Here is a 26,196-nt window from a genome sequence, read left to right as displayed (position 1 = left end):
CACCTTTTTCAGATGTGCAATTAAAAAAAAAAATGTCACTCAGTAAAAAGCTGCAAGTGGAGAAGAGGATAGCGTGCTTTCTCAACATCTGAGCCCGAGCGTGCTGTGATCCACCCGTGCCCAGGGTACCCTCCAGGCCTGGCAGGTGGCAGGAAGTGTGTGGAAGGGGGTGTACCTGCAGCTTCACTGCCTAGGGGCTCCCTGTTCTCAGGACTGGCCTCCTGAGTGAGGTTTCTCCCTTTTGCATCCACCTCCAGGGCCGAGTCAGTGGCTTGCTGCAGGGGCCTGGAAGAGGGGCTGACCATACTTTCTTGAAGGGGATTCTGTACTGAAAAACAAATAAAAAACCCCCTTTGTGCCCAACCCGACCTGGGCAGCCACCCAGGCAGGGTTAGCATAATGGATCACCTGGTCTTCCTCCTGAGCAGGCCCAGCCCCTCGGGGCTCCTTTGGGATCAGATCCTGCAGCTCTCCAGCAGCATCCCGACCTCCACTCTGGGTGAGCAGTGTTACATGAAGTGTTATCACTCCCCTGGAATCCGCTGGCTTTCAGTCTGAGCAGCCCCTGTAACTCTGTGGGGTCGTGGGGCCTGCCTGGTCAGGCCATGTGGAGAAACTAAACCAGAGAGCAGTCTGCACAAACATTTATTTACAAAAAACCAAGTTACATATGGTACAGGCTTTTTACATAACACAGTAGTTTAAACAATTATTTTATGTATTTTTACTACCAGAAGGTAAAGAATTTAGTAAACTAATCGTTTTTGCTATTTTTATACAAAGTGACAGGTCATGCACATTTTTTTTAAGTTTTAAAATCTTTTGCTAAGTGCAAATACTAGATTCCTCTCTCCAGTTTTAAGGCAAGAATGGGACTGTTGCTGGGCAGTCTCTCGCTCCAGGGAGCAAGCAAGGCAGCCCAGAGGGGAAGGTGCCAGGCTGCCTCCGGGACTGCTCTGTCCCCCAGACAGGGGCTGATCTCTGGGGGTGTCCTGTCGTTTGCATCTTGCAGCCACTGATTGGTGTGTCTGATGGTTATGGCGCCCTCTCTCCCCAACCCCATCACTAGTACAGACTGCTTCTCCAAGACACGAGGCACCTACAGGGTCATTTTGCAGACATGAGGGGGCTCACGCTTGGGTCAGAACTTGAGGCAAAAGTGACTGTGCTACATCTGCAGACCTGCGAGCCACTCCACAGCCTGGCTCAAGGAGGAACGTTAGAAATCAGGCGCCCTCGGCTCAGAAAGGCAGGAGTGGTTCCCTAGCTGCCTTGTGTGGCTAAAAACAGCCAGAACTCATCTCAAAAGACAAGTCTTCAGTTTGGCCTTGGGGGAATTATTCTGGTCTCCCTCCTGTGCAGCAACCTTTGGACCTTTGCATGCCAGGTCCTAGGGCAGTTCCTGGACCGCAGTGTCAAGGGCATGCAACACCAGCCCAAGGTCTGTCCTTGCTGCTGCCCCAGGACCTCCGTGGAGCCACGTACCCTGGGCTGCTGGGCAAAGATGGAAGCTGGTTCCTTCGTTAGATGATGAATCGGGTCAGAGACCCAGAAGGTTCTGGTGGGCTGGGGTGAGCACTGTCACCGGTGGGGCAGGTTGACAGCACCTGGGGTCACCCTCCCCATCCGGTGGGACATCTGTTGGCAGTTCACAGCCCTCAGGGACCCTCCCTTGGGGAAGCACGGGGAACATGCTTTAACGGTACTTGAAGAAATACTGTTGCTGTGCCCCGAGGGCAGGGGCAGGAAGCCCAGTAGGGCAAGGCTCCTGGCAGCAGAGACTCAGTGTAGCCTCTCTTCATGCGCCCCCCACCCCAAGCCCAGGGGGCCACCTATCCGCAAACCCCAAACCCAGAGGAAAGACAGCAGTAACAGGCAACCTGGCACATCACCTCTCCATTTTAATCTCTGAAAAACATCTGAGAGGCTGATGGCAATGGGTGACCGACCAGACAGTGATGTCTGGTCCCGGGTGTGTCCCCTCCTCTCTGAGGTCTGTGTGTGTGAACTTCGGGGAACCCCATAGCCATCAGAGCTTCAGCAAGAGGAAGGGAGGCCAACACGGGGAGCCAGGCAGGTTCATTCCCCACTGAGGCCTCTGCTCTGCACATGGGCTGGAGCATGAAGTACTGCAGAGCGGGTGGCCGGGGTGAGGCTCAAACACCTGGCTGGGGTTGGACAGCAAAAGGCAACTGGGAACATGGCGGGGACTCACCTGACCTCAGGAAAGGGTAGCTGCCAAGCGCAACCTGGGTCATGTACCTGCTGGGGAAAGCCAGCGCCACCATACCTTAGGGGAGAATCTGTTCATTACCTGGGTGGTGGCAAACACGGCTCCCTGGGAGAGCCACCAGGCCTCTGTCACAGCTACTTCAAAAGGATCTTGTGGTTGGCAAAAATTTCAGGACCATCCCACCCTCCTCAACTGCCAGGCGCGGGGCAACAGGTTTCTTTGACTTTGCAGAGACCAAGGGAGAGAAACTCTAGTAGAGGCCACAGAAAACTGGGAAGGTTCAAAGTGAGTAAACGGCAAATGTTTCTTTAGGTAAACTACAAACATCCCTTTGCATGAAATGGCTCTCTGTGGTCTCATCCAAGAGGATCAAGAGGGGAGGCGAGACCCTGGAACAATCACTGTGGTGGCGGCCTGGGGTACTGCACTTGGACACGGTCCACAGCCACCCCAACCTGAGCGGCGCTCCCAGGTCTGTGGACATCGCTCTGCCACTTAGACCAACCGGCTCAGGGCAGTGGGGTGCACCTCACTCTAGGTGGGCTTCGGAGCGAGGTGGGTAGAAGAACCAGGCCTCCACGACACGGTCCCAAGCTCTCAGCTCTCTTGAAACCGCACTACTTGTTATTTCACTTTATTATGGATCACACTGCTACGGTAAGGAAGGCTTACGTGGTTTTTAACTGAGAGACTTCTGTTGTCTGCCGGGGGAGGGGATGGAGGCAAACATTTCCCTTCATCTATTTCTGCAGGGACGTGAGTGATAGAGACGGGCTACCTTGTGGCCCAGGGCCACCACGTTGGCTGCTAGGACGGCAGAACTCTTCAGGAAGAGGGTTTTGCTGCCCCCTTATCTCTGGCCCAATCCTGTTACGGGCACCCAGAGGGTACTAGCCTGCTGATCACTCTTCAAGGAGCAGTGGCCCTTCCCAGGAAGAAATCCAGCCTATCCATTCAACAGGCAAGTCCGTCATCCCTACTTAGCAGGCATGGACACAGCCATCAGCCTTGGGGGCAAAGGAGCATCTATCCAGCCTCCAGCCTGCACAGGATGCTTGGCGGGGCTCCCGGGAGAGGTGGGGCCTGGGTGTCAGAAGCGATGCCGTGGCTGGGGGCCAAAGTGCATAGGCAGGTTGTGCTCCAGCGGCATGTGGACGGGGGCGAAGTCGTAATTGACTCGTACATTGGGCAGAGGGGGCACATAGGGTGCTGGGATGGGGCCCATGTTGAGGGGGAAGTTGTTGAACATGGGCCGGACAGGAGGCAGGGGGAAGGCTGGGTGCACAAAGGCGTAGGGGGGGATCTGTGGCTGGTGCAGGTTCTGTGGGACGGGCCTCGGCAGGGCTTCGATCCTCTGGACTTTCTCTGGAGGCTTCTCCAAGGGGGGCCCAATGCGTTTGAAGGTATTCTCTGAAAAGAAGATGGGATTTAGTAGAGAAAACAGTTAAATCCCACTGTGCTCGGATCTGGCTTGGGACCAGAGCTGCATATCCTGATCCTGGTCCCAGGGGCCCTGAGCTGTAGGCTGACAGCCTGGAGCATGAGGGCAGACCGGGAACCTCCAACTTTCAGCATCATTCTTCCCTGTGGACACAGGAGGGGTGGCCAGGCCAGAATAAGGCCGATTAAAGCCCAAACGTAGCATGCACCCATGGGTGCATAGCCCCCTAACCAGCCATCACCAAGGACAAAACCGTACTTCCCACCGAGTGTCACACTCCGCAAGGATCACCTTGGAAGGAGGCAGACTGATCCAGCTCAGAAAAGGTGGAGCTTCTGTGAGAGAATTTCCTTTAGAGCCAGGGCGTGGATGGCCACTTACAGAAACTCCTTTTCATTCCTCTGTAACCTCAGAGGGGCCTACTGTCGTTTTTAGTCTGCTTTCGCTTCTATTTGCTTCCTAAGCTCCAACTCACCCCTTGGGACCTCCTGGCCATCAAGGAGCTGCTGAAACTGTGTCTATGCTTTCAGGGCCTTTCCTAGAGGGAGCTGGATATGTGGGTGAGGTATATAAGTGGGCACCTAAGGGACAGCACTCCCCGGTGGTCCCTGGCTGGGTGGAGTGCCAGGATCCCGATGCAAGCTGGCAGTGGGGTCCCCTCGTCCCCTGTGCACATGGAGTGAGCACAGGGCCTGTCTTGGGGAGCACTTGCCTCCATTCTTTCTTTTCTGTTCCTCTTCGGCCTCCTTCTGGATTTCCTCAATTAGCTTCTCATCATCTTCCTAGGAGAAAGGAAAGAAGATGACAAGCTTGCTCTCAGCCAGCTCCATGCAGCGCTGAGGCCCTCCCGGAATGCGCGGGAGGCCGGCTTGCTGCCGATCAGCAATGGGGCTAAGCCAGAAACCTGCTGCTGACCAGCGAGGTCGTGGGCTTGCATACCACCCATTCCCAGTTCCCCGAGAATCTTCTTCCTTCATCATTAGACGGTGTTCCCATGAGGAAGCCCATCTGAAAGGCTGGGACCAAGGAGCGGGTCTGTGCACTGCAGGTGGCTGTCTGGGGGCTGGGCTGAGAGAGCCTGCTCTGTTCACTCAGCTGTAAGGTAAGAACTTCCCACAGCTCGGAGAGGGCAGACTGATAACCCAAGGGTTTGGTATGGGGGTGAGCTGGAGTGGGCAGGGCCTGAGGAGTTTCAGATCTTGAGTCTACAAACTCTGAGCAAGAAGCGCTCTCTGTAGGGCACGGAAGTCTTGCTGGCTCCCCGAACTGAGCTGGACAAAAGACTATGCAGGCCTGCTGAGCCCTGAAGCTGGCCTTTAGCTCCTAGACAGTGGTGGGCTGTAGAAGGAGCAGCATCCCGCCAGCAGAACAGTGGCCTGGGCCACAGGGAAGGACACAGCAGTCTAAGAACAACTCCCCTGTAGACCTCCCCATCTCCCCTTCTCAAACTCAGGCTTGGTAGGCCTGCTTCGCTAATAGGCAATTCAGACTTGGATTATCCCAGCCTGGGGACAGAGCCAAGTAGGCGCTCTGGGTACAGGCAGATGTGTGGGCTTCACCAGGGAAACTCAGGGGTCTGTGCCACATACAGTTCCCCCATCTCCACCTGCCCCAGGCACCGTGAACTGGGCTGCTGGCCCGGGACAGACAACCTGAACCATGCCTGTTCTGTGTAATGTCCTGGGGGTTCAACCCACTCCTCAGCGGCCCTGCAAAACGGCTGGGGACTGAAAGGACACTCGCTGGATTGAAAACACCACCAATACGGTGCATGTCTTTGCTGCCAGCCGCAGGGCTGCTGCTGAACCAGCATGGCCACGGAGGGCATGGGACTTAAGTCTACCCGCCACGAGCTGGGGCTCGACAAAGAGCAGAGTTGACACTGCAGCCACGACCTGAGCGTGGCAAGTGCACTGATCAAACTGAGAGACAGGCAGGCGTGTCCTGTTTCCTGGGGTCTTGCAGTAGCTCCTCCAGTAGTTAAGGGCAGTCAAACTGGGAAGAAGTAAGGAGAAGGGCAGTGGTGCCCAGTGTGGGGTGGGGAAGCATAAGCCAAGTTTCAGGACTTCCAGAAGCCTGCTAGAAACGTGTGTTGCCCCAGACGACGCATCAGGCGAGGCCTCTCCACGTGGTCTGGGCTGGAACACTGCCAGTGATAACTCTGGAGTTTTCATGCTGATTGGATGCTCTGGACTGGCTGACGTCACCCGTGGCACTTCTGGGAGGTGAATGGAGGGCCACAGAAGGGAGTGCATGAGCTGGAAAGAACCCCTGGAAAACCTTGGACCAGGGGAGAGCACAGCAGCCTCAGCGTGGAGCTGGGCAATGGGCAGTCTGCAGGCAATGGGCAGTTACTAATGTCATAACCAAGATGGTAACTTGTGATTTCAGACAGTTATGGCCCCTCCCTGATTCTGGAGTCATGAGTGTCGCTCACTCATTGTTTACTGGACACCTACTCTATAAAAACCCTAAGACATGCTCATCCAGCCTCTTTGTGAACACTCCAAATGAGGAAACTTACTACTCTACAGAGTAATCCCTAAGCCAATCAACACTAAGGGCTCCAGTAATGCAGCAGGCTTTGGTGGAGGCAGTCTGAAGCTCTCCATGTGAATGTCAAGATAAATTCTACCACTATCGAGATTAGGAGCTGGCAAACATCTTTATTTTGGTGCCAGTGGCAAGCCTAGGAAAAAAGATTAAAAAAAAAAAAAGAGTAATCTAGAAAAATGGAAAGTAGGAGAGCTGTTGCTCTGCACTGCTCACTGAGTGACCTGGGCAAATTCCTGAACATCTGAGTCTGGGCATCTCATCTGTAAAATGGGCTGTTGTAAGGACCGTATGAGCTCAATTGTGTAAAGGACCCAGCACAAAGCAAGTACTCCTCATTAAAGACAGGAAAGTTGTGAAAATGGCAGGAATAAAGATTTCAGAAAGATGAAGTTTCAAGAGAAAGTGGTAAAGATTGGGAGATGCCCTAACATTTCTCTCAGTGGCTTCTTTATGGTATGAGTGAGGTTTCCTGCCTCTGGTCATTTATTAATTATAACTATTAGTACTACATCACCATCACCCTCACCCCACCCCCACTATCTCATCCCTCTTCTATCACATCACTTAAATGTGGTCATGTCCATCAGTACCCAGAGGGACACCTAAGGCCTCTGATGGCACAGGAAGGCACCTTAGACACCAGCCATTCTAACTTCCTTCTACCACAGAAAGTAAGGTCCCAGAGCAGGTAAGTTGTTCAAAGTTATGGTTAGTTGGCGGTGGACTAGGCAGTGTCACTCAAATACCTTTCCTGGAGAAAATCCACAGAAAACTACTTTGAAGGTTCCCGGTCCCTGTCGTTTGATTTGAAAATGTGGAGGGTATATGTATGCTTTCATTCAAGAATATGTATCGTGTGTCCAGTATGCATCAGGACCTGAACTGGATGTACAGCTAAGAATAAGGCAGACCTGGTCCCTTCCCTCATGGAGCTTCTATTTTTGTGCTGCGATCACAATTCCAGCTGGCATCCACTTTGGAATCCTACATGGGCCTAAAGAGTAATTTCACAGCATTAAAGACTAACCCCTGACCCCCACCCCCTCTTTCCCCTCTGACCGTCTTGTGACATTTCTGTCAGAATAAATGAAGAATGAGGGATACTTTCTGAGTAAAGCTTCCAGGTCTCTTATAGCACTGTTAAGGGTGTGGATGAACAGGGCATCTGACCGATTTTTATCAATACTAAGTTTCCTGTGATAAATCCAAACGCTCCTGGTAAAAGTTCGCCCCTGAATAAATGCAATGTAAGAATTCCCTTAGGCGGGTCTGAGGCACTTGCACAGGCAAGTGTGAGTTGAGCGTCCTGATACGGATCTGCCGGCTCTCTGGAGGACAGAGCAGCCAGGTCCACGAGCTGGCAGAAACTCCCAGGCCGCCACTGAGAGCTCTTCCGGGGTTGGGGGGCGGGAGAAGCCTTAGAGCCTTGAGTTCTTCACCTTTTGAAGAGAGCCACCTGGAGCCTCTTCCCTTCCTTCCTTTGCTCTGATCACTCTCCTGATTTGTTAAATGGACTCAGGACTATTTGTCCTTAAGCTCTGGCTTTCCCTGGTTAGGCAGTGCTCTTACGGTCTAAATACAGTCTGTATTTCACAAGAAAATGTCAGCACTCAACTATTTTGAGCAGTGATTGTTACCATAAAGAATGAGCGAATTGTTAGTTACACCTAGAATATGGGTTAAGTGTTTCAGATTTCAACTTTCTCCAACTGGTTGGAGTCACAGGACACTATATTTCGAAACTAAGAACTAAAACACTTTTCAATATATTTTTTTAAAGATAAAAATTACATTTTCAGCCAAATATGTTAGACTCTAAGGGGGAAGACTTTTTCTTCATCTGGGGTAGAATTTCCTTCCATAAGCAGTTTCCCTTGAGTATTTAAAATTCCTCAAGTCAAGAGTGAAGGCATGGGCTTCCCTAGTGGCGCAGTGGTTAAGAATCCGCCTGCCAATGCAGGGGACACGAGTTCGAGCCCTGGTCTGGGAAGATCCCACATGCCGTGGAGCAACTAAGCCCACGTGTCACGACTACTGAGCCTGTGTGCCGCACCTACTGAGCCCGCGTGCTACAACTACTGAAGCCTGAGCACCTAGAGCCCGTGCTCTGCAACAAGAGAAGCCACCACAATGAGAAGCCTGCACACCATAACGAAGAGTAGCCCCTGCTCACTGCAACTAGAGAAAGCCTGCGCACAGCAACGAAGACCCAATGCAGCCAAAAATAAATAAATAAAAAATTAAAATAAATAAAATTTAAAAAAAAATTAAAAAAAAAGTGAAGGCAGAAGGGCTTCCCTGGTGGCGCAGTGGTTGAGAGTCCGCCTGCCAATGCAGGGGACGTGGGTTCGTGCCCCGGTCTGGGAAGATCCCACATGCCGCGGAATGGCTGGGCCCGTGAACCATGGCCGCTGAGCCTGCGCGTCTGGAGCCTGTGCTCCGCAACGGGAGAGGCCACAACAGTGAGAGGCCCGTGTACCGCAAAAAAAAAAAAAAGTGAAGGCAGACTGAACTGTACACTTTAAAAATGGCAAATTTTACTTTACCACAATTTAAAAAGTTAATAATGTTAAAATAAAAAGAGTGAAGGTAGGTTTAGGGTTGATTTTGAGATAACACGTGAGGACTGGTCCCTCATCAGAACACTTCTTGGGTTGGATACGTGATACATGGGGATATTAAGGCTTTTCTAGAGGTGAGTTCCCTTGGGAAACATTCTAGGCATCCCAAGTGTCATCATTCACGGTGAATAAGAACACCTGTGAAAAAGTCTTGCCATTCTGCAAATCTAGGACACACCTAACCTGCTGGAAACAGGGAACAATAGGAGGAATAAAGATGACGAGAGGGCCAGGGGTGTGTGGGCTGGATCACAGAATTAACTGTCCTCCAGCCCCCCTGCAGGGCCTGAGTCACTTACAGGAAATCCCGGCATGCTGGAGCAGCCCCCACCGTAGTGAATTTTATCTTAAAGCAACACTGGCTTCCTAACAGGCAGGCAGCTGGTGTGATGGGACTCCAGCTTTGGGGTTCCACAGACCTTGGCCTGGGGACCCCTCTACCCAACACGACTTAACCTGGAGGCTAATCATTTCCATAGCAGGTTTACTGTGAGAAGCAAATGATCTCACTTTTTATAAAGTACCAAGCACAGTGATAGTAATAATGGCTTACTGTGTACCAGCTCCTGTTCTAAGCACCTCACATAGATTTCATAACAACTCCAGGAGTTAGGTACTATTAATTAATCCCCATATTACAAATGAGGAAACTGAGGTTTTTTAAAAATATTTTTTCTGATCAGGGATCGAACCCACGCCCCCTGCATTGGAAGCACGGAGTCTTAACCACTGGACCGCCAGGGAAGTCCCACACATAGTAAGGTTTGAATCCAGGCCTTCTCAAAGCCTGAGCTCTCAAGCACTTAAACCACTAGTTTCTTAATAGAAGCTTCTGGAACAGTATGACTGGAGGGGCCCAGAGTACTCTGCCTGCCCTGAGAACTGTCAGAGGTGACTATTTTTAGGCCCTGCTTTGTTCTAGAAAGAGTGTATCTTGCTCTCTTTGAAATATAAGAGTTCCTTCTCTTTGGGATGGGCAGAACTCTGAAATCTCCTTTCTCCACTGAATAAAAGAAGGGAATAGGGCAAAATAAAACACCTCTACTCAAGGAGATGAACAGCCAGCAGTACAGCAGAGAAGGGGACACTTCCCTGGAAAATTCCCATTTTCCTGGGGTAAGCTCACCCAGAAGTACATGTGCCATCACTTGGAACATCAGGTCTCTGACTGGCCTCCCCAGCACTTGGCCTTTGAGACAAAGCCAGCAGAACCTTCTCACCCAGAGTGGGAGCCGGGAGCTCGGGGAGAAACCAGAAGCCTAAGGTGCAGGCCAGGCTCTATCACTGAGGCCACAGGACTTAACTGGCTCATGGTAACTGAGTCGCCTATCGCTCCTGACCTGGGCGCTGTTCCAGGCCATCTCCAGATGTCCTTGCCTTGTTGACATGTTTTCTCATGAGGCTACCAAGTTACCTGTATACCTTGGAGTCCCATGGAATTTTCTCCTTCTTCCACAAAAAGCCAGAGTTTTGATTCTCACACACATTAAAGCAACCTTGGGAAAAAGAGTTAAACAAAACACAAATAAAAAGGTAATTCCGGGCTTCCCTGGTGGACCAGTGGTTGAGAATCTGCCTGTTAATGCAGGGGACAGGGGTTCGAGCCCTGGTCTGGGAGGATCCCACATGCCGCAGAGCAACTAGGCCCGTGAGCCACAACTACTGAGCCTGCGCGTCTGGAGCCTGTGCTCCGCAACAAGAGAGGCCACGATAATGAGAGGCCCGCGCACCGCGATGAAGAGTGGCCCCTGCTTGCCACAACTAGAGAAAGCCCTCGCACAGAAACGAAGACCCACCACAGCAAAAATAAATAAATTAATTAATTAATGAACTCCTACCCCCAACATCTTTTTTTTAAATTTATTATTTATAAATTTATTTTATTTATTTATTTTTGGCTGTGTTGGGTCTTCACTGCTGTGCGCGGGCTTTCTCTAGTTGTGTCAAGCAGGGGCTACTCTTTGGTGCGGTGCGCGGGCTTCTCATTGCGGTGGATTTTCTTGTTGCGGAGCACGGGCTTCAGTAGTTGTGGCACATGGGCTCAGTAGTTGTGGCTCACGGGCTCTAGAGCGCAGGCTCAGTAGTTGTGGCACAAGGGCTTAGTTGCTCCGCGGCATGTGGGATCTTCCAGGACCAGGGCTCGAACCCGTGTCCCCTGCATTGGCAGGCGGATTCTTAACCACTGCGCCACCGGGGAAGCCCAACATCTTAAAAAAAAAAAAAAAAAAAAAAAAAAAGGTAATTCCTGGGACTTCCCTGGTGGTGCAGTGGTTAAGAATCCGCCTGCCAATGCAAGGGACACGGGTTCGAGCCCTGGTCCTGGAAGATCCCACATGCCGCGGAGCAACTAAGCCCGTGTGCCACAGCTACTGAGCCTGCGCTCTAGAGCCCGTGAGCCACAACTACTGAAGCCTGCACGCCTAGAACCCGTGCTCCACAACAAGAGAAGCCACCTCAATGAGAAGCCCGCACATTGCAACGAAGAGTAGCCCCCGTTCGCCGCAACTAGAGAAAGCCCACGGGCAGCAACGAAGACCCAACGCAGCCAAAAATAAATAAATTTAAAAAAATTAAAAAAAGAAAGAAAAAAGAAAGGTAATTCCTCACCAGAAATAACTCCTAGGAAGATTTTGGCCTAATTTCCATTGGTTGTTTTTGTATCCACATCTCACTTCCAAAATCCCTGAGGTTCCCTTCTAGAAGGCCACACTCTGCACACTCAGGTCCCCACTTCCCTGTGTGTAATGCGCTCGTTCACACACGCCTGCTCTCCAAGTGTCTCTCCCAGCCACAAGGGGCTGGCAACATTCCACCCACAAGGAAACAGGCTCTGACAAGGCAGTTATGTGTTGAAGGTCACCAAGTAGATGATGAAGAGTGAAATCAGAACCAGGGCAGGGCCAGGCTGCTTCTTCTGGGCTTACAGCCCCGAGGGGAGCCTGGGCAGCTCTGGACTCTGCAGGCAATCAGAGGCCAAAGGCCTTGGGAGCAAGCTATTAGGGGCCCCTCTGACTGCTCTGACCCCAACAAAGTTGGAGGCTAAACGAAGCCCATTTGAGACCTGAGCTCCCCTTCATATCCTGCCTGCCTTGGTCAGTGGGTAACTGAGGGAGGAAGACAACTCTGTCCGGACTCACTGCACTGGACACCTCGACAGGCCCTAGTGAATGTCCACCAAGGGCAACATGCCCACCCCAGCATTCCTCTCCTTGGCCTTTGGCTCGGGGTTTAAGATGGACCCAGTAGGCCTTTTCTGCCCTCTTTCTGGCCCCTCCTCATCTTGGTGAAAACCTTGAAACAGATCCACAGAATATGCATATAAGCAAGTCTCAGACTGAGCATAAGGAAACGCCAGGCTAGAGTAGAAGTGAACCCCACAGACCACCACTGAATGTAATGAGAACTGGGATAGGAACATGTGTAGCACCCACAGTGGGCCAGTGCACCCCAAATGCAGTGCTGAGGACAAAGGATCACAGCAGAGAGTGACATGGAGTCTCGCAGCCCAGCAGATCTGGAAGAATGCTTTATATAAAGAAATGAGGGATTGCATCTTAACAGTGAGAGGATTTTATTTCCTTTCCCTGAATTCCTCTGAGCTCAGCAAGATACAGAAATGCTGGCCTAACACAGAAGACTCTGACACGCTTACTTCACATGGAGGTGGGTAGGGAGTGAGGCACGGCAAGAGCATGAGGGGGATGGCAGGGGCCCGGCTTCTCCGAAACACCGACTCAGCACGCCAGCTGCCGGCAGGAAGTGAGGGAGAATTCACCAGAGAGGTTTTAATGAAGAAAAACAACCCCAAACCCCAACTCCTTAAAACGTGTCCCTCAACAATGAAGCCCCACAGCTCTGCCCATGGAGCAGGGTCTGGATGGGAGAAAAAGAAGGAAGAGAAACTGCAAGTGGTTAAAGGGAAAAAGAGAAGGTTTCCACCAATCAGATATTGACAACAATCGCCAACCACAGGCTGAAGGTTCCTAAAATAAATGTCTGCGTACTTAGCACACGGCTTGTTCTTGCGAGGCTTTTAAACATCCTTTTGAGCCCGTTTTCTTCAACATTTCTGGACACCAGAGCTGCCAGCCTGCTTGCCTGCTGCCAGCCTCCGGTGACCATGAAGGGAGGGTGATGACTTTTCTTCTCCATTTAACTTTTCCTCCCTGTAAAAAGGTGACTGAGAAGTGCAAGTCAACTGCTGCTTCCCTCCTGCAATTTTGGGGGTGGGGCTGGGGCTGGGATCCAGGTCATGTATGGCCACAGCTGTTGTTAATAAACTTGCAATGATTTCATAAAAGGCTTCCAAAGAGCTGAGGATTTAGTTTCAAATTATTCCCAGATTGGCTGCAGATCGCCGAGCAACACCAGACCCTAACCCCCCCAGCGCCAGCTGTCCCCCTGCAACAGGAAATTGGGGGGAGGAGGGTGCAGCACGGCCCGGAGTGGCACATGCTGTGCAGCTGGGGTCTGGAATGGCCAGGGAGGGGGTGCGGAGGTGGTCTGGATAATGTGTTGGGGAGGAGCAAAGACTGGACGGCTCTCTGCTGGTTTCTGCAACTATCTCCTCGGGTCACAGGGGCCTGGAACGCAAACACCTTTCTGTCTAGAGCTCCCCCCAGGGACCTGGAGGCAGCATGGGGTGTGGCCATGTTGGGACTCCTGTCAGGGTCAAGCACTCAGCCTGGGGCCTGCTGGCATCTGCTGAACATGACACATGCCAACATGCCATGTTTACTGGACTGAGCCATACTGTGGCCCTCCTTGGTACAATCCTCTAGTGACATCTAAACCTGACTGGGGACACTGTCAAGGCCCCTTTCTACCATCTGCAGCTTGCTCAATGGGGAAGGGTCCAGCGAGGGCCTATCCCTTTACGGAGGCCTGCGTGACTCACTGGGTGCAGGGGCCCTGCGGGCAGCTATCAGCAAGCTCCCGTACTTGTGACCTCTTGTTCCAGACAGAGAGTGGAGACTTGGGGAGTGGAAGGAGCTAACAGCTGGCTGAAGACCTGGATTTGTACCCTGGTTTTACCAAGTGACCTGAATCTTGTTTTCTTCATCTGCAGAATGCGAAAGTGGTCCCGCTTCCATGTTGTAACAGAAACAATGGTGTTTAAAACAGTGACTTGAAATAAAATGCTAAGGCCAACTGTGGAAGTTAAGTGATAGGGCAACATGGGTGTTCACTTTACCATCTTCTTCACAGAAGGTAAATTTTAAAAGTTAAGGAAAAAACCCTGAAACTGAAAATTAGTTCCCGAGCTAAACTCTGGAATATCTTTCTGAAGATACTCCCTAAAATGATCTCTACCTCTCCCTCCTCAACCCTGTATCTGAAATACTTTTATTTCCTCTTCCTTTCCCAGGCCACTCAAACAAGGGTCTCAAAGGTGCCCAGTGCCCTCCGTGCCCCTGACCCATCAGGAAGACAGACACTGGTCCAGGCTGGGTGGTGCTGGAGCCAACTAAGGGGAGAAAGCAGAAAGCAGCTTTGTTTAAGATGCTGAGAGAACAGAAGACCTGAGATCAACACATGCCACGTTTTTTTTTTTTAATTTGGCATGCAGGATCTTAGTTCCCAGACCAGGGATTGAACCTGTGCCCTCAGCAGTGAAAGCGCAGAGCTCTAACCACTGGACGGCCACGGAATTCCCCATGCCACCTTTTACTGACCACAATCTTCTGCAAGTTTCTTCATTTGTAAAACTGGGATGATACATTGGCCTTAGAGGACTGTCAAAGAATTAAATATATTAACACATATTAATGTCAGGTTCAATCCACTGCAGGCTTGAGAAAAATAAATAATTCTCTTAACCAAACGGCTAGACGACAATGGTGCCAAATTGTAAACTGGCTGTTAAAGCCCTAGGGTTTTATTTGAACTGAACATGCTTCAAATTCTTATATTTAAAAAACAAAGAAGTTGTAGAAAACAATTCTGTGCAGTTTCTGGTAGCCAAAACCCAACATAAATACTGACTTTGTTTTGTATTAAAGAGAAAATGCTCTTATGAATTTTGCCCCACTTCTAGAATCCGGACTGCCAGATGACTGCTCTGAACATGGCTTCTAACAGTTAAGATGTAACTTGTTAACCCCCTTAAGTTACCACTCACGGACAAGAAAAAAGTCAGCACATACGGGTCCAGTAAAGTCCCGGGGTAACCATTCCCCCACTGCAAAATGATGTTTGTTCATTTATGTGTTGTGATTTGGCTGTGCATTCTGACCCCTAAGCTAGAAAACTGTGGTTTGTTGTGACTGGTTTGCTTCTGTTTTTTTTTTTTCCTTCTTAAAAAGACATCTTGTTTTTACAAGACTCTTGGTTGAATGTTTTGAGCTTATTTCTGACAACTAACAGATAACTGACAGCTTTCTAATATGCAGTTAGTTCAGTTCCCAAGCAATCTCTAGTCATTAAGGATGAAAACTCAACTTCTCTCCAAACCATGAAGGGATAACTCCCTCATGGACAAATGAGAGATTCTTCCTGGCCTTGCCGGTTAATTAAGCCAGAGAAAAGGCTGGATGACAGGGCATGCTTTGTTTCCCTGAACTTCTGAATGGCTTTGTGTTCCCAGAAGCCCCAACAGATGCTGGGTTGGAATTCAATCGGTCTCCTGGTGAGAATCAAGGAAACGGGGCTGATCCCGGTTTTGATGGGAACGGGACAAATGGAACAAAATCTCTGGCTGTGGCTACCAGAGGAAATCGGAGGGATTTGTATTTGCCTGACCTTCCTTTCGAACTTTATTTTGAGCAAGTACAGAACCTTTCTCAGGGTAGAAGACGACAATTCAACATGAAAATGAGGGGCAGTTGCATGCTATGGCACCGAAACAAGGTAACAGAACACGAGAAACGTTTATAATCAATTCCACGTGTGGGAAGAAAAGGGAGGTGGCAGGAGAAGAACAAGAGAGAGCAGAAAGGAAAATGGGGCTGAGAAGAAACCAGACTGCCTGCCGCACACCCTGCCACACGTGGTAACTCCCACGCTGCTCTCTGCTTCTAGAGAGGAAAGCAGGCTGAGGAATGCTTCTTAGGAGCACCGCTGAAGAAATGGACGCTATTTCTTCACCAAGTTCCTAGAGATGCTCAGGCCCCCAGTTTGCTCGCTGGATGGGACTGAGGAACCGAGTCTGTGGAACTGCCAGGGCCTGGGAAGTTTTGTCACAAAATGCAGTGTGGGTTACCTTGGAGAGCACTTCCCACTGTGGGCCACACCTCCCTCCACTCAACCAGCAACAGAAGGATGACTGTTTATTCCAAAGTCACCCCTTTCTTTCAATTATTTCCTCAGTGGTAGGAGGGCAGGCTCGCTAAGGGTTTTACTGGGTCACGGAGCTGTGGGATAAGAGCAATTTCTGGGTCCCTCAGCCCAGTTTTCCACCCAGGAGGAGACTGTTCCTGACATGCAGATGCCGGGTTTTCACAGAGGACTCAGTGTTTAACAAAACTGTGGGGGGTTCTGAGGATTAGGATTAGGCCACCAGCCTGGCCTGCTGTGGCTTTCAACAGGGGCCAGCCTGTGACCCTGACACCTTTTCTTATCAGGCATATTGGAGGTGTTCTATATGAGGGATAAAGATTGGTGGCTTACAAGACTTTTATCTTTGACTTACAAAGTTTTTTAGATTTGGATTAATGATCAATCTTTAAAAATTGGGAGATTTCACATTAAAATACAGATTTCCAACCTCTCTGGAAAATCTGAAGCCGTGGTAACTCTGAGCACAGTCCCATCTAGCAACAGACTATGGGGGCTTAGGCCAAGTCACTCGTGTACTCAGGGCCTGCAACAGCTCCCAGCACACTCAGTGAGACCCACGGCCTGCTTCTGTGCCCACCTCTCTCACCTCCCTCCCCTCGTTCACCACCTGCAAGCCACACCAGCCTTCTTTCTGTTCCACGAATAGGCCGAATCTGTTTTATTTCTTTGGCCGGCCTTGCTCCTCCTTTGCATGCAGGTTTCGCTGTAAATGCTGCCTCTCAGAGAGGCCTGCAGAGATGACTCCCCCCTCCGGCTCCTGTCATTCTCCACTGCATCATTCTTACTGCTCCTACACAGTACCAACCACATGAAGTACCTCTGTTTTAAACTTAATAGACTGTAAACGCCAAGAAAACTAGTCCTGGCAACACTGAATAGTTACAAACAAAGAATGGATGAATCTATAATTTCTCCAGTGATTTGAATGATATTTTTGTCACATATTAAATTCTTATGGGACTGTTCCTGGTCTCTACCTTGTCCCCTTGATCTATCTGTCTATTCTTGCATTAGTCTGCGTGATTTTTTTTTTTTTTTTTTTTTTGCGGTACGCGGGCCTCTCACTGCTGCGGCCTCTCCCGTTGCGGAGCACAGGCTCTGGACGCGCAGGCTCAGCGGCCATGGCTCACGGGCCCAGCCGCTCCGCGGCATGTGGGAACTTCCCGGACCGGGGCACGAACCCGTGTCCCCTGCATCGGCAGGTGGACTCTCAACTACTGCACCACCAGGGAAGCCCAAGTCTACGTGATTTTGATTTGTGCAGCTTCACAGTAAAAATTAGTCTCACTTTCAAAATTACAGGTAATTTTTCAAGAAAAAAAAATCCGACTGAATTTAAACGGGAATTGCAGTAAACTTGTAGATTACTTTGGATATAAGTAATCTCTCTGTAATACCAAGTCTCCCCTTTGAGGGACAAGGCGCTTCTCCACTATCCAGGTCATCCTCACTTGCCCCAGTGAAAGCTGACTCGTCAATGGCTATCCCCAGGCCTCCGCAGGCTATGGTGCAGCTTCCTTGCTAGCTCCAAGTTGGCAGGGTATCTATTCACTGTTATGCTCAATTGTTTTTTGGTAGAACAAGTCTTCTCACATACTACATTGCCATCCTTACAGAGCAACTTACAGCTGACTAGCAAACTTAAAAATCATTGGGACTTCCCTGGTGGCACAGTGGTTAAGAATCTGTCTGCCAATGCAGGGGACACGGGTTTGGGCCCTGGTCCGGAAGATCCCACATGCCGCAGAGCAACTAAGCCCACGTGCCACAACTACTGAGCCTGTGCTCTAGAGCCTGCAACCCAAAACTACTGAGCCCGCGTGCCAAGAGCCCGTGCTCCGCAACAAGAGAAGCCACCGCAATGAGAAGCCTGTGTACTGCAACAAAGAGTAGCCCCTGCTCGCTGCATCTAGAGATAGCTTGAGCACAGCAACGAAGACCCAACAAGCCAATAAATAAATAAATAAATAAATGAAACTTATTGTTATTATATACATTAAAAAAAAAAACAAAGCACATTTCTCCACATGTTCAAGTCTCTTCACGTCCTTCAATACGGTTTTATAGTTTTCTTCATACTTCTTGTTAAAGTTCATTTCCTGGGTATTTCACGATTTATATAGCTACTGTGAATGGCATTCTGTATATCTATTTTGTATCTAGCTATCTTTCACTGCTTCTGATGCCTTTTCAGTTGATTATTTTGTCTTTTCTCAGGTTTAAAACGGTAGGTTTACCTTTTTTTTCCCCTCTTTTTTTGGGGGGGCTGTGCTAGGTCTTCGTTGCTGCGCACGGGCTTTCTCTAGCTGTGGTGAGTGGGGGCAACTCTTCGTTGCAGAGTGTGGGCTTCTCATTGCGGTGGCTTTTCTTTTTGTGGAGCATGGGCTCTAGGCGCGTGGGCTTCAGCAGTTGCAGCGTGTGGGCTCAGCAGCTGTGGCTCATGGGCTCTAGAGTACAGGCTCAGTAGTTGTGGCACATGGGCTTAGTTGCTCCGTGGCATGTGGGATCTTCCCAGACCAGGGACAGAACCTGTGTCTCCTGCACTGGCAGGCGGATTCTTAACCACTGCACCACCAGGGAAGTCCTGCTTTTCTTCTTTACATATAAAAGTGCTTAGGGGCTTCCCTGGTGGCGCAGTGGTTGAGAGTCCGCCTGCCGATGCAGGGGACGCGGGTTCGTGCCCTGGCCTGGGAGGGTCCCACGTGCCGCGGAGCGGCTGGGCCCGTGGGCCATGGCCGCTGAGCCTGCGCATCCGGAGCCGGGAGAGGCCACAACAGTGAGAGGCCCGCGTACCGCAAAAAAAAAAAAGTGCTTAGAACTTTTTATTGGACACACAGTGGGTGTTCAATAAGCATTAGTGATCATCTTCTCCAATATCTATATTTTTCATCTTATTCTCTCAGCTAACTGCATTGAATAGCACAAATAATGGTGATAGTCTTATATATGACTTTTGGGGAATGTTTCTATGTATTTCATTATTAAATACATGCTAATGACTGTTTTGAAACATGGGGCTTATAAAATATATTAATTATAAATTATATTAATTATATTATAGTATCCTTCTAATACTACTGTTAAAGCTTAAATCAAGAACGGATACAGTCATCCCTAGATATCCACAGGGGGTTGGTTCCAGGACCCCCATGGACACCAAAACCAGTGTTGCTCAAGTCCCTTATATAAAATAGTGTAGTATTTGCACATAACCTATGCACATCCTCCCGCATACTTTAAATAATCTCTAGATTACTTATAATACCCAATACAATGTAAATGCTATGTAAATAGTTGCTGGTGTGTGGCAAATTCAAGTTTTGCTTTTTGGAACTTTCTGGAAATTTTTTTCCCTGAATATTTTCAGTACATGGTTGGTTGAATCCACAGATGTAGAACCTGCAGATACAGAGGGCTGACTGTATTTGTCTTCTTTTTTTTTTTGGATTTTATTGTTTTGTATTTATTTTTGTTTCACACACACTGTATTTAATTTTATAAGAGATGAATAGACTGACACCAAGCATTGTAAACGGATGACCACAACAAAAGCAACAATGATTGCTGTTACCAAACACGAAACACACTCACACTATGTCATAATATTGACATTCAGTCCAGGAATCCTCCACTGTAACAGCTCCTTTACTCTGCAATGAAAATTGGTTTGTATATTTTTTGCCCCTGAGTCCTTGTGGGATTTTTTTTCTTTTTATTCTAACAGAAAGTCACAAAAATTACAGTCACCCTCATCAGTGTATTTGTCTCTATCACCTAAAGATATCATATGGTAAGTTATATTAACAGAGTCCTTAATACTGAGCCATCCTTGCACATCTGGAACAATCTCACTCGGTCATGGTTTCTATTTGCTGATATTTTATTTAAAGAATTTTAAACCTATATTCGTAAGTGAGATAAATCTGTAGATTTCTTTTTCAGGGTTACCTCTGAGAGGTTTTGGTATCAGCATTATGCTGGCTTTATACAAATATATGTAAAACATTCGTTTACTTTTCTATCCTCGGAAGTATTTCAAATGGCACAGAAAAATTTTATTCCCTAAAGGATTAAAAGAATTTGCTCATAAACTGTTGCAGAATGCTGCTTTCTGAGGAGTAGCTTTTTAGCTACTTTCTCAATTTTTGTGTGTAGTTATCTATGCAGTTCCCTATCTTTTCAGGATTCAAAATGTGTTATGTATGTATAAAATCTCTTTTTGTCATATTATGTTATAGATACTTTTTTCCTACAAAGCAACATGTAGCCATGCATTCACTTACAGTGGGGTCGGTCCAGAGGGAGCATCTTGAACACTCCTGGCAAGGGGCTCCTGGGGAGCGAGGATGCTGGCAGAAGTGGTCATATCCATTGATAGATACTCGACAGAGGTAGCACATTTGGGCACCGCAGCGGCAAGACATGCGGTTGCAGCCTTCTGATTTGATGAGGCCGGTCCCACACTTATGGCATTTCCTAATGCGGGCTGCAGTCATCTTTTCTTCACTAAAAAAAGAAAACAGGATTGGAGATAGCACAGAAGATAAAAAAGAAAGAAAAATATTATGGCCCTTAAAGTCTTCCTTTCTTTCCACAGATAATGATTGCTTGGCTCTTTTGGTGACATTCGAAGGGTGAAAAGAGCCTATGTTTTGGGCTTCCCTGGTGGTGCAGTGGTTGGGAATCCACCTGCCAATGCAGGGGACACGAATTTGAGCCCTGGTTTGGGAAGATCCCACATGCTGCAGAGTAGCTAGGCCCGTGTGCAACAACTGTGCCTGTACTCTACAGCCCGCGAGCCACAACTACTGAGCCTGCATGCTGCAACTACTGAAGCTTGTGCGCCTGCAGCCCATGCTCTGTAACGAGAAAGGCCACTGCAGTGAGAGGCCTACGCACTGCAATGCAGGGTGGCCCCCAATCGCCGCAACTAGAGAGAGCCCTCGCGCAGCAACGAAGACCCAACTCAGTCAAACAAACAAACAAACAAAAAAAGGAGCCTATATTTTGGAGTCTCAGAACTGCTTCAGTTTTTCAGTTGTATGACCTTGGCTAAATTATTTAACTGCCTCGAGACCCAGTTTCCTCATTTTTAAATTGGGAGAACCGAACTTTCTCATAGTGTTTTACAAAATTAATTAATTAATTAATTTTAACATCTCATAGTGTTTTGAGGATTACAGATAAGATACAGGGTACCCTGGCACCTAGTATTTAGAAAATGATTATTCTATTTGTTATAGGAGTCCCTATAGGCTTAAAATGGAGAGAAAAAACTCAGTGTCTTCCTAAACAATGGTTTTTATATACACAAAGCTGGATAATGGAGAGCCAGTAAACCTTAGTTACATACACATCTTAGGTTTTTAAATACATACTTGACATAGGGCTGGGGTAGACACGGCTGGGGGCGATCCAATGCCACCTATGACTTCTTCCTGTTGGCAAAGCTCACTCCTATGACAAACTGGCATGTTGGAATAATACCTTCTCAGACTCCCTTGCAGCTAGGGGATGGGCACACATATGACTCAATCCTGGCCAATGGGAAGCTTGTAGGGAGGCAACTTGTTTCCAGAAGCACTTTTAACTGATTAGATCTAGAGTCAAAATGACAGGTCTTGGCTTGTTTTCAAGAGCTGGCACTTCCGAATTAGTTACTTCTAATGGTGCTGTTCATAACTCTGAAATAACACTTGCCACCTTTGCCTATTATTGCTTATGTGTGTCTTCCTGTGCTGTGTTGAGTTCCTTAAAGTATAAGGCAGAGGCTATGATGCTTGTACCCAGCTGGCATGAAGAAGTATCATCTTGATGGGAAGGAGTCAAAAGGTATTCCTGCTGAGACCAAGAAGAGCATGAATAGCCTTGAAGGACTCATCCCATTGCTTGAGAACTTCTCTCCTCTCCGAGTACAAACACAGTGTGTAACCAGGTAATTGCTTCATTGTAAAGAATGTAATAATGTGGGGATGAGTTCTGATCTGCACTCTCCCTCCTGAAGCTGAGGGAATGCAGCTTTCTTCCTTCCACTGCTCCCAGTTTTTCTGCTAATTAGTAAGAGTAGCCAGATGAGCCTGTGGTCAGGCAAGTGTTTTTTTTTTTTTCTTTTTTAAATATACATTTAGGACTTCCCTAGTGGCACAGTGGTTAAGAATCCGCCTGCCAACGCAGGGGACAAGGGTTTGAGCCCTGGTCTGGGAAGATCCCACATGCCACAGAGCAACTAAGCCCGTGTGCCACAACTACAGAGCCTGTGCTCTAGAGCCTGCAAGCCACAACTACTGAGCCTGTGAGCCACAACTACTGAAGCCCGTGCGCCTAGAGCCCGTGCTCTGCAACGAGAAGCCACCGCAATGAGAAGCCCATGCACCGCAATGAAGAGCAACCCCTGCTTGCCGCAACTAGAGAAAGCCCGCCCACAGCAACGAAAACCCAACACAGCCAACATAAATAAATAATAAAATAAAAGATATTAAAAAAATTATATATATAAAAAAATACATTTATTTATTTATTTTTGGCTGCGTCGGGTCTTTGTTGCTGCACACGGGCTTTCTCCAGCTGCTGTGTGCAGGCTTCTCATTGCAGTGGCTTCTCTTGTTGTGGAGCATGGGCTCTAGGCATGTGGGCTTCAGTAGTTGTGGCATGTGGGCTCAGTAGTTGTGGCTCACAGGCTCTAGAGTGCAGGCTTAGTAGTTGTGGCGCACAGGTTTAGCTGCTCCATGGCATGTGGGATGTTCCTGAACCAGGGCTCGAACCCATATCCCCTGCATTGGCAGGCGGATTCTTAACCACTGCGACACCAGGGAAGTCCAGGCAAGTGGTTTTAATTACTGATATTTAGAAGACTGTTGTAGAATGCTCCTCAGAAGCCAGATCATATGTGTTTAAAAATAGAAAAATACATTAGGAAATTGGCTGCTATTCATTTCATTTAGGTCTAAGCTTTGAACGGCCCAAAATGAAGGCAGGCAGAACTTTGGCCTGAAAAGAATTTAAACCCAGTTCAAGTTACAGAAGAACAAATGAGTTCTAAGTTTTGCTGAACAGGAAACAAGGTCAAGGAGACAAAGTTTTAAAAAAGTAAATTTATTATTGTCAACATTGTACACATGTTCATGATTTCAGTTAGCTCAGCAACTGTGAAGACAGTTCTCAATGTTCCATGTTAAGACTCACAAGGTTCTGGGACTTCCCTGGTGGTCCAGTGGGTGAGACTCCATGCTCCCAATGCAGGGGGCCCAGGTTCAATCCCTGGTCGGGGAACTAGATTCCCCCATGCATGCCACAACTAAGAGTTCGCATGCCACAACTAAGAGTCTGCATGCCACAACTAAGAGTCCTCATACTGCAACTAAGAAGCCCACATGCCACAACTGAAGATCCTGTATGCCGCAACTAAACATGCCACAACAAAGATCCCATGTGCCACAACTGAGACCTGGTGCAGCCAAAATAAATAAATATTCAAAATTATTATTATTTTAAAATAAAGTTCTTGTCTTTTATTTTTTATTATTTTATTTATTTATCCCCCCCCCCCCCCCCGCCGCTTTTTCAGCTGCACCGGGTCTTAGTTGAGGCATATGGGATCTTTGTTGAGGCATGCGGGATCTTTCATTACGGCACGTGGTCTCTTCGTTGCAGTGCTCAGGCTCCTCTCTAGTTGTGGCGTGTGGGTTGCAGGGCGTGTGGGCTCCAGAGCGCGTGGGCTCTGCAGTTTATGGCACGCAGGGTCTCTCATTGAGGCGTGTGAGTTCAATAGTTGTGGCATGCAGGCTTAGTTGCCCTGCAGCATGTGGGATCTTAGTTCCCTGACCAGGGATTGAACTTGTGTCCCCTGCATTGGAAGGCTGATTCTTTACCCCTGGACCACCAGGGAAGTCCCCAAAATTACTATTAAAAAAACAAACAAGACTCACAAGGTTCTGATGAAAAAGTCTCCAATGAAAAGCTGTGACCAAAATACAATTACAATCTTCTATGGCACAAACTTTCTGTGTACACGCACCCTGGAGACTGAGGTGTGGCCTTAAGCCATTGCACTCTGCCTGGGGGCTGGCTCATGTCTTCCCTGGGCAGCTTAGACTGTAGTGTGGGAGAGGAGTGGCTAAAGAGAACCAAGATTATATAGTCCTTTCCAGGAAGAGGGTGCATTTGCTTGCTCTGTTCCACCAAGCTGTCAGTTGCCAATGTGAAATAATACTGGGTGTGGTGGGGGAGAAATGGATGGAGGAGGGGGCTTCCCTGGTGGCGCAGTGGTTGAGAGTCCGTCTGCCGATGCGGGGGACGCGGGTTTGTGCCCCGGTCCGGGAGGATCCCACGTGCCGCGGAGCGTCTAGGCCCATGAGCCATGCCCGCTGAGCCTGCGCGTCCGGAGCGGGAGAGGCCACGGCAGTGAGAGGCCCGCGTGCCGCAAAAAAAAAAAAAAAGGATGGAGGAATATGAAAAACACATACAACTCAGCATGGTTATAATGTTCAAATAGCTACTCAACACTGCAAGGATATCTATTCAAGTCCTTTGTTTTTGCAAAAGAACAGAACTAGATAGGGCCAGAATGGCCCTGTACCATAAAAGGACTGCTATTATGGGATGTGGTGACCACCTATCCAGTAATGTGAAAGTGCAAAATGGGACCGGGGAGAAATCATGGTTGATTTTTTTGGGAGGAGGGTGATTTGGCAAGAAGATTCTAAACTAGGCAGGAAGCAAACAGCCCTACAGGATGTGATCATTCACAGGAAAGGAAGAGAAGCCTGGGCTGCAGCTGTGTGGACTGACCTTGTGTTCAAACAGGAAGGCTCACTGACTTCCTCTACATAACCAATCAAGATCCTACGATTCCATGATTATTTGTCCTCACCACTATTTAATTATGTTGGAAACTCCTTTTGGGAGCTGTCCTTATTTCTTGTAGCATACACTATTCAAAATCGTAAATGGCTTTCCACTGTGAGCATGTGTATGCACTTTTTTGGTGATAATGTGCACATAAAATTTACCATTTTATCTATTTTAAAGTGTACAATTCAGGGACATTTAGTATATTCCCAAAGTTGTGCACCCATCACCATTACCTAGTTCCAGAACATCTTCATCACCCCCAAAGGAAACTGCGCCTATTAAGCACTCACTCTCCCCAATCCCATGTCCCCTGCAACTGCTCATCTGCTTTCTGTCTCTAACGGTTTTGTCTATTCTGTACACAGGCAAATATCCATAAGCCTATGAATACTTTATATAAATGGAATCATACAAGATGTGGCCTTTTGAAACTGGTTTCTTTCACTTAGCATGTTTTGAAGGCTCATCCACAGTGTAGCCAAACAGCTTCATTCCCTTTCCACGGCTGAATAATATTCCACTCTATGGATATACTACACTCTGTTTACCATTCATCAGCTGGTGGACATTTGGGTTGTTTCCTCCATTTGGCTATTGCAAACAGTGCTTCTAACGAACATTCTTGTACAAGTTTTGCTGGAATACCTGCCCCATCTTATACCACTTATTATGCTGTATCTTATGATTTAGCAATAAACTGCTTATGATTCCCTGTGTGTACCCTGTGCCTACAAAAAGTGATACTAGATTCCTGTGAGCATCTTTGAGAGTGGCACCACCACCAAGGGGTGCTGATTCTCAATAAATCTCCTTTTACTTCTCTGTCTGGACTGTATAGAGGAATGGGTCTTGGAGAACACTGCATTACTATAAGCCTAATCAGGTGCTGACTCTAATTGCAGCTGCTGTTCCAGATGTCATTTCTTACCAGAGCAAATAAACATAACCTCTGGCAACTGGTATGCAGCCAATGATCTGGAAAATGCTTTTATTTTCTGACCAATAAGCCAAGAACACCAGAAGCAGTTGGCAAGGACCTTGATCATCTGTCAACCAACAGACAATCCACTGGACCACTATTCTAATGACATGCAAAAAGAACCCAGTTAACAGGAAGTAGCAGGTACTTTACGATACATTAATATGGTGTATTGTATGCCAGAAGGTGGGAGATAGATCTCTTGAAAATACAGAGATCTCTAATCTCTATGAATCTC

The 26,196-nt window shown here is 48.3% G+C and overlaps 1 protein-coding gene across 3 annotated transcripts in view; it reads right to left on the bottom strand.

Moving 5' to 3' along the window:
* Positions 1 to 512: 512 nt before the first annotated feature.
* The window catches only part of RNF216 (ring finger protein 216), a 171,920-nt gene continuing 146,236 nt past the window's right edge, over positions 513 to 26,196 (bottom strand). The window contains exons 15-17 of one of the 3 annotated variants that reach the window (XM_079945731.1): positions 20,413 to 20,635; positions 4,387 to 4,456; positions 513 to 3,643 (exon numbers count right to left, since the gene is read on the bottom strand). In XM_079945731.1, the coding sequence (XP_079801857.1) occupies positions 3,324 to 3,643; positions 4,387 to 4,456; positions 20,413 to 20,635 (613 nt within the window). In that variant the 3' untranslated portion in view covers positions 513 to 3,323. The remainder of the gene's footprint in view (positions 3,644 to 4,386; positions 4,457 to 20,412; positions 20,636 to 26,196) is intronic. The other 2 variants (XM_079945730.1, XM_079945729.1) reach the window with 2 other exon arrangements.

This window comes from Stenella coeruleoalba (genome assembly GCF_951394435.1).
Source record: "Stenella coeruleoalba genome assembly, chromosome: 15".
Classification (NCBI taxonomy): Eukaryota; Metazoa; Chordata; class Mammalia; order Artiodactyla; family Delphinidae; genus Stenella; species Stenella coeruleoalba.
Note: the sequence above shows the minus strand (reverse complement) of the source record. Positions and strands in the feature narration are given on the sequence as shown.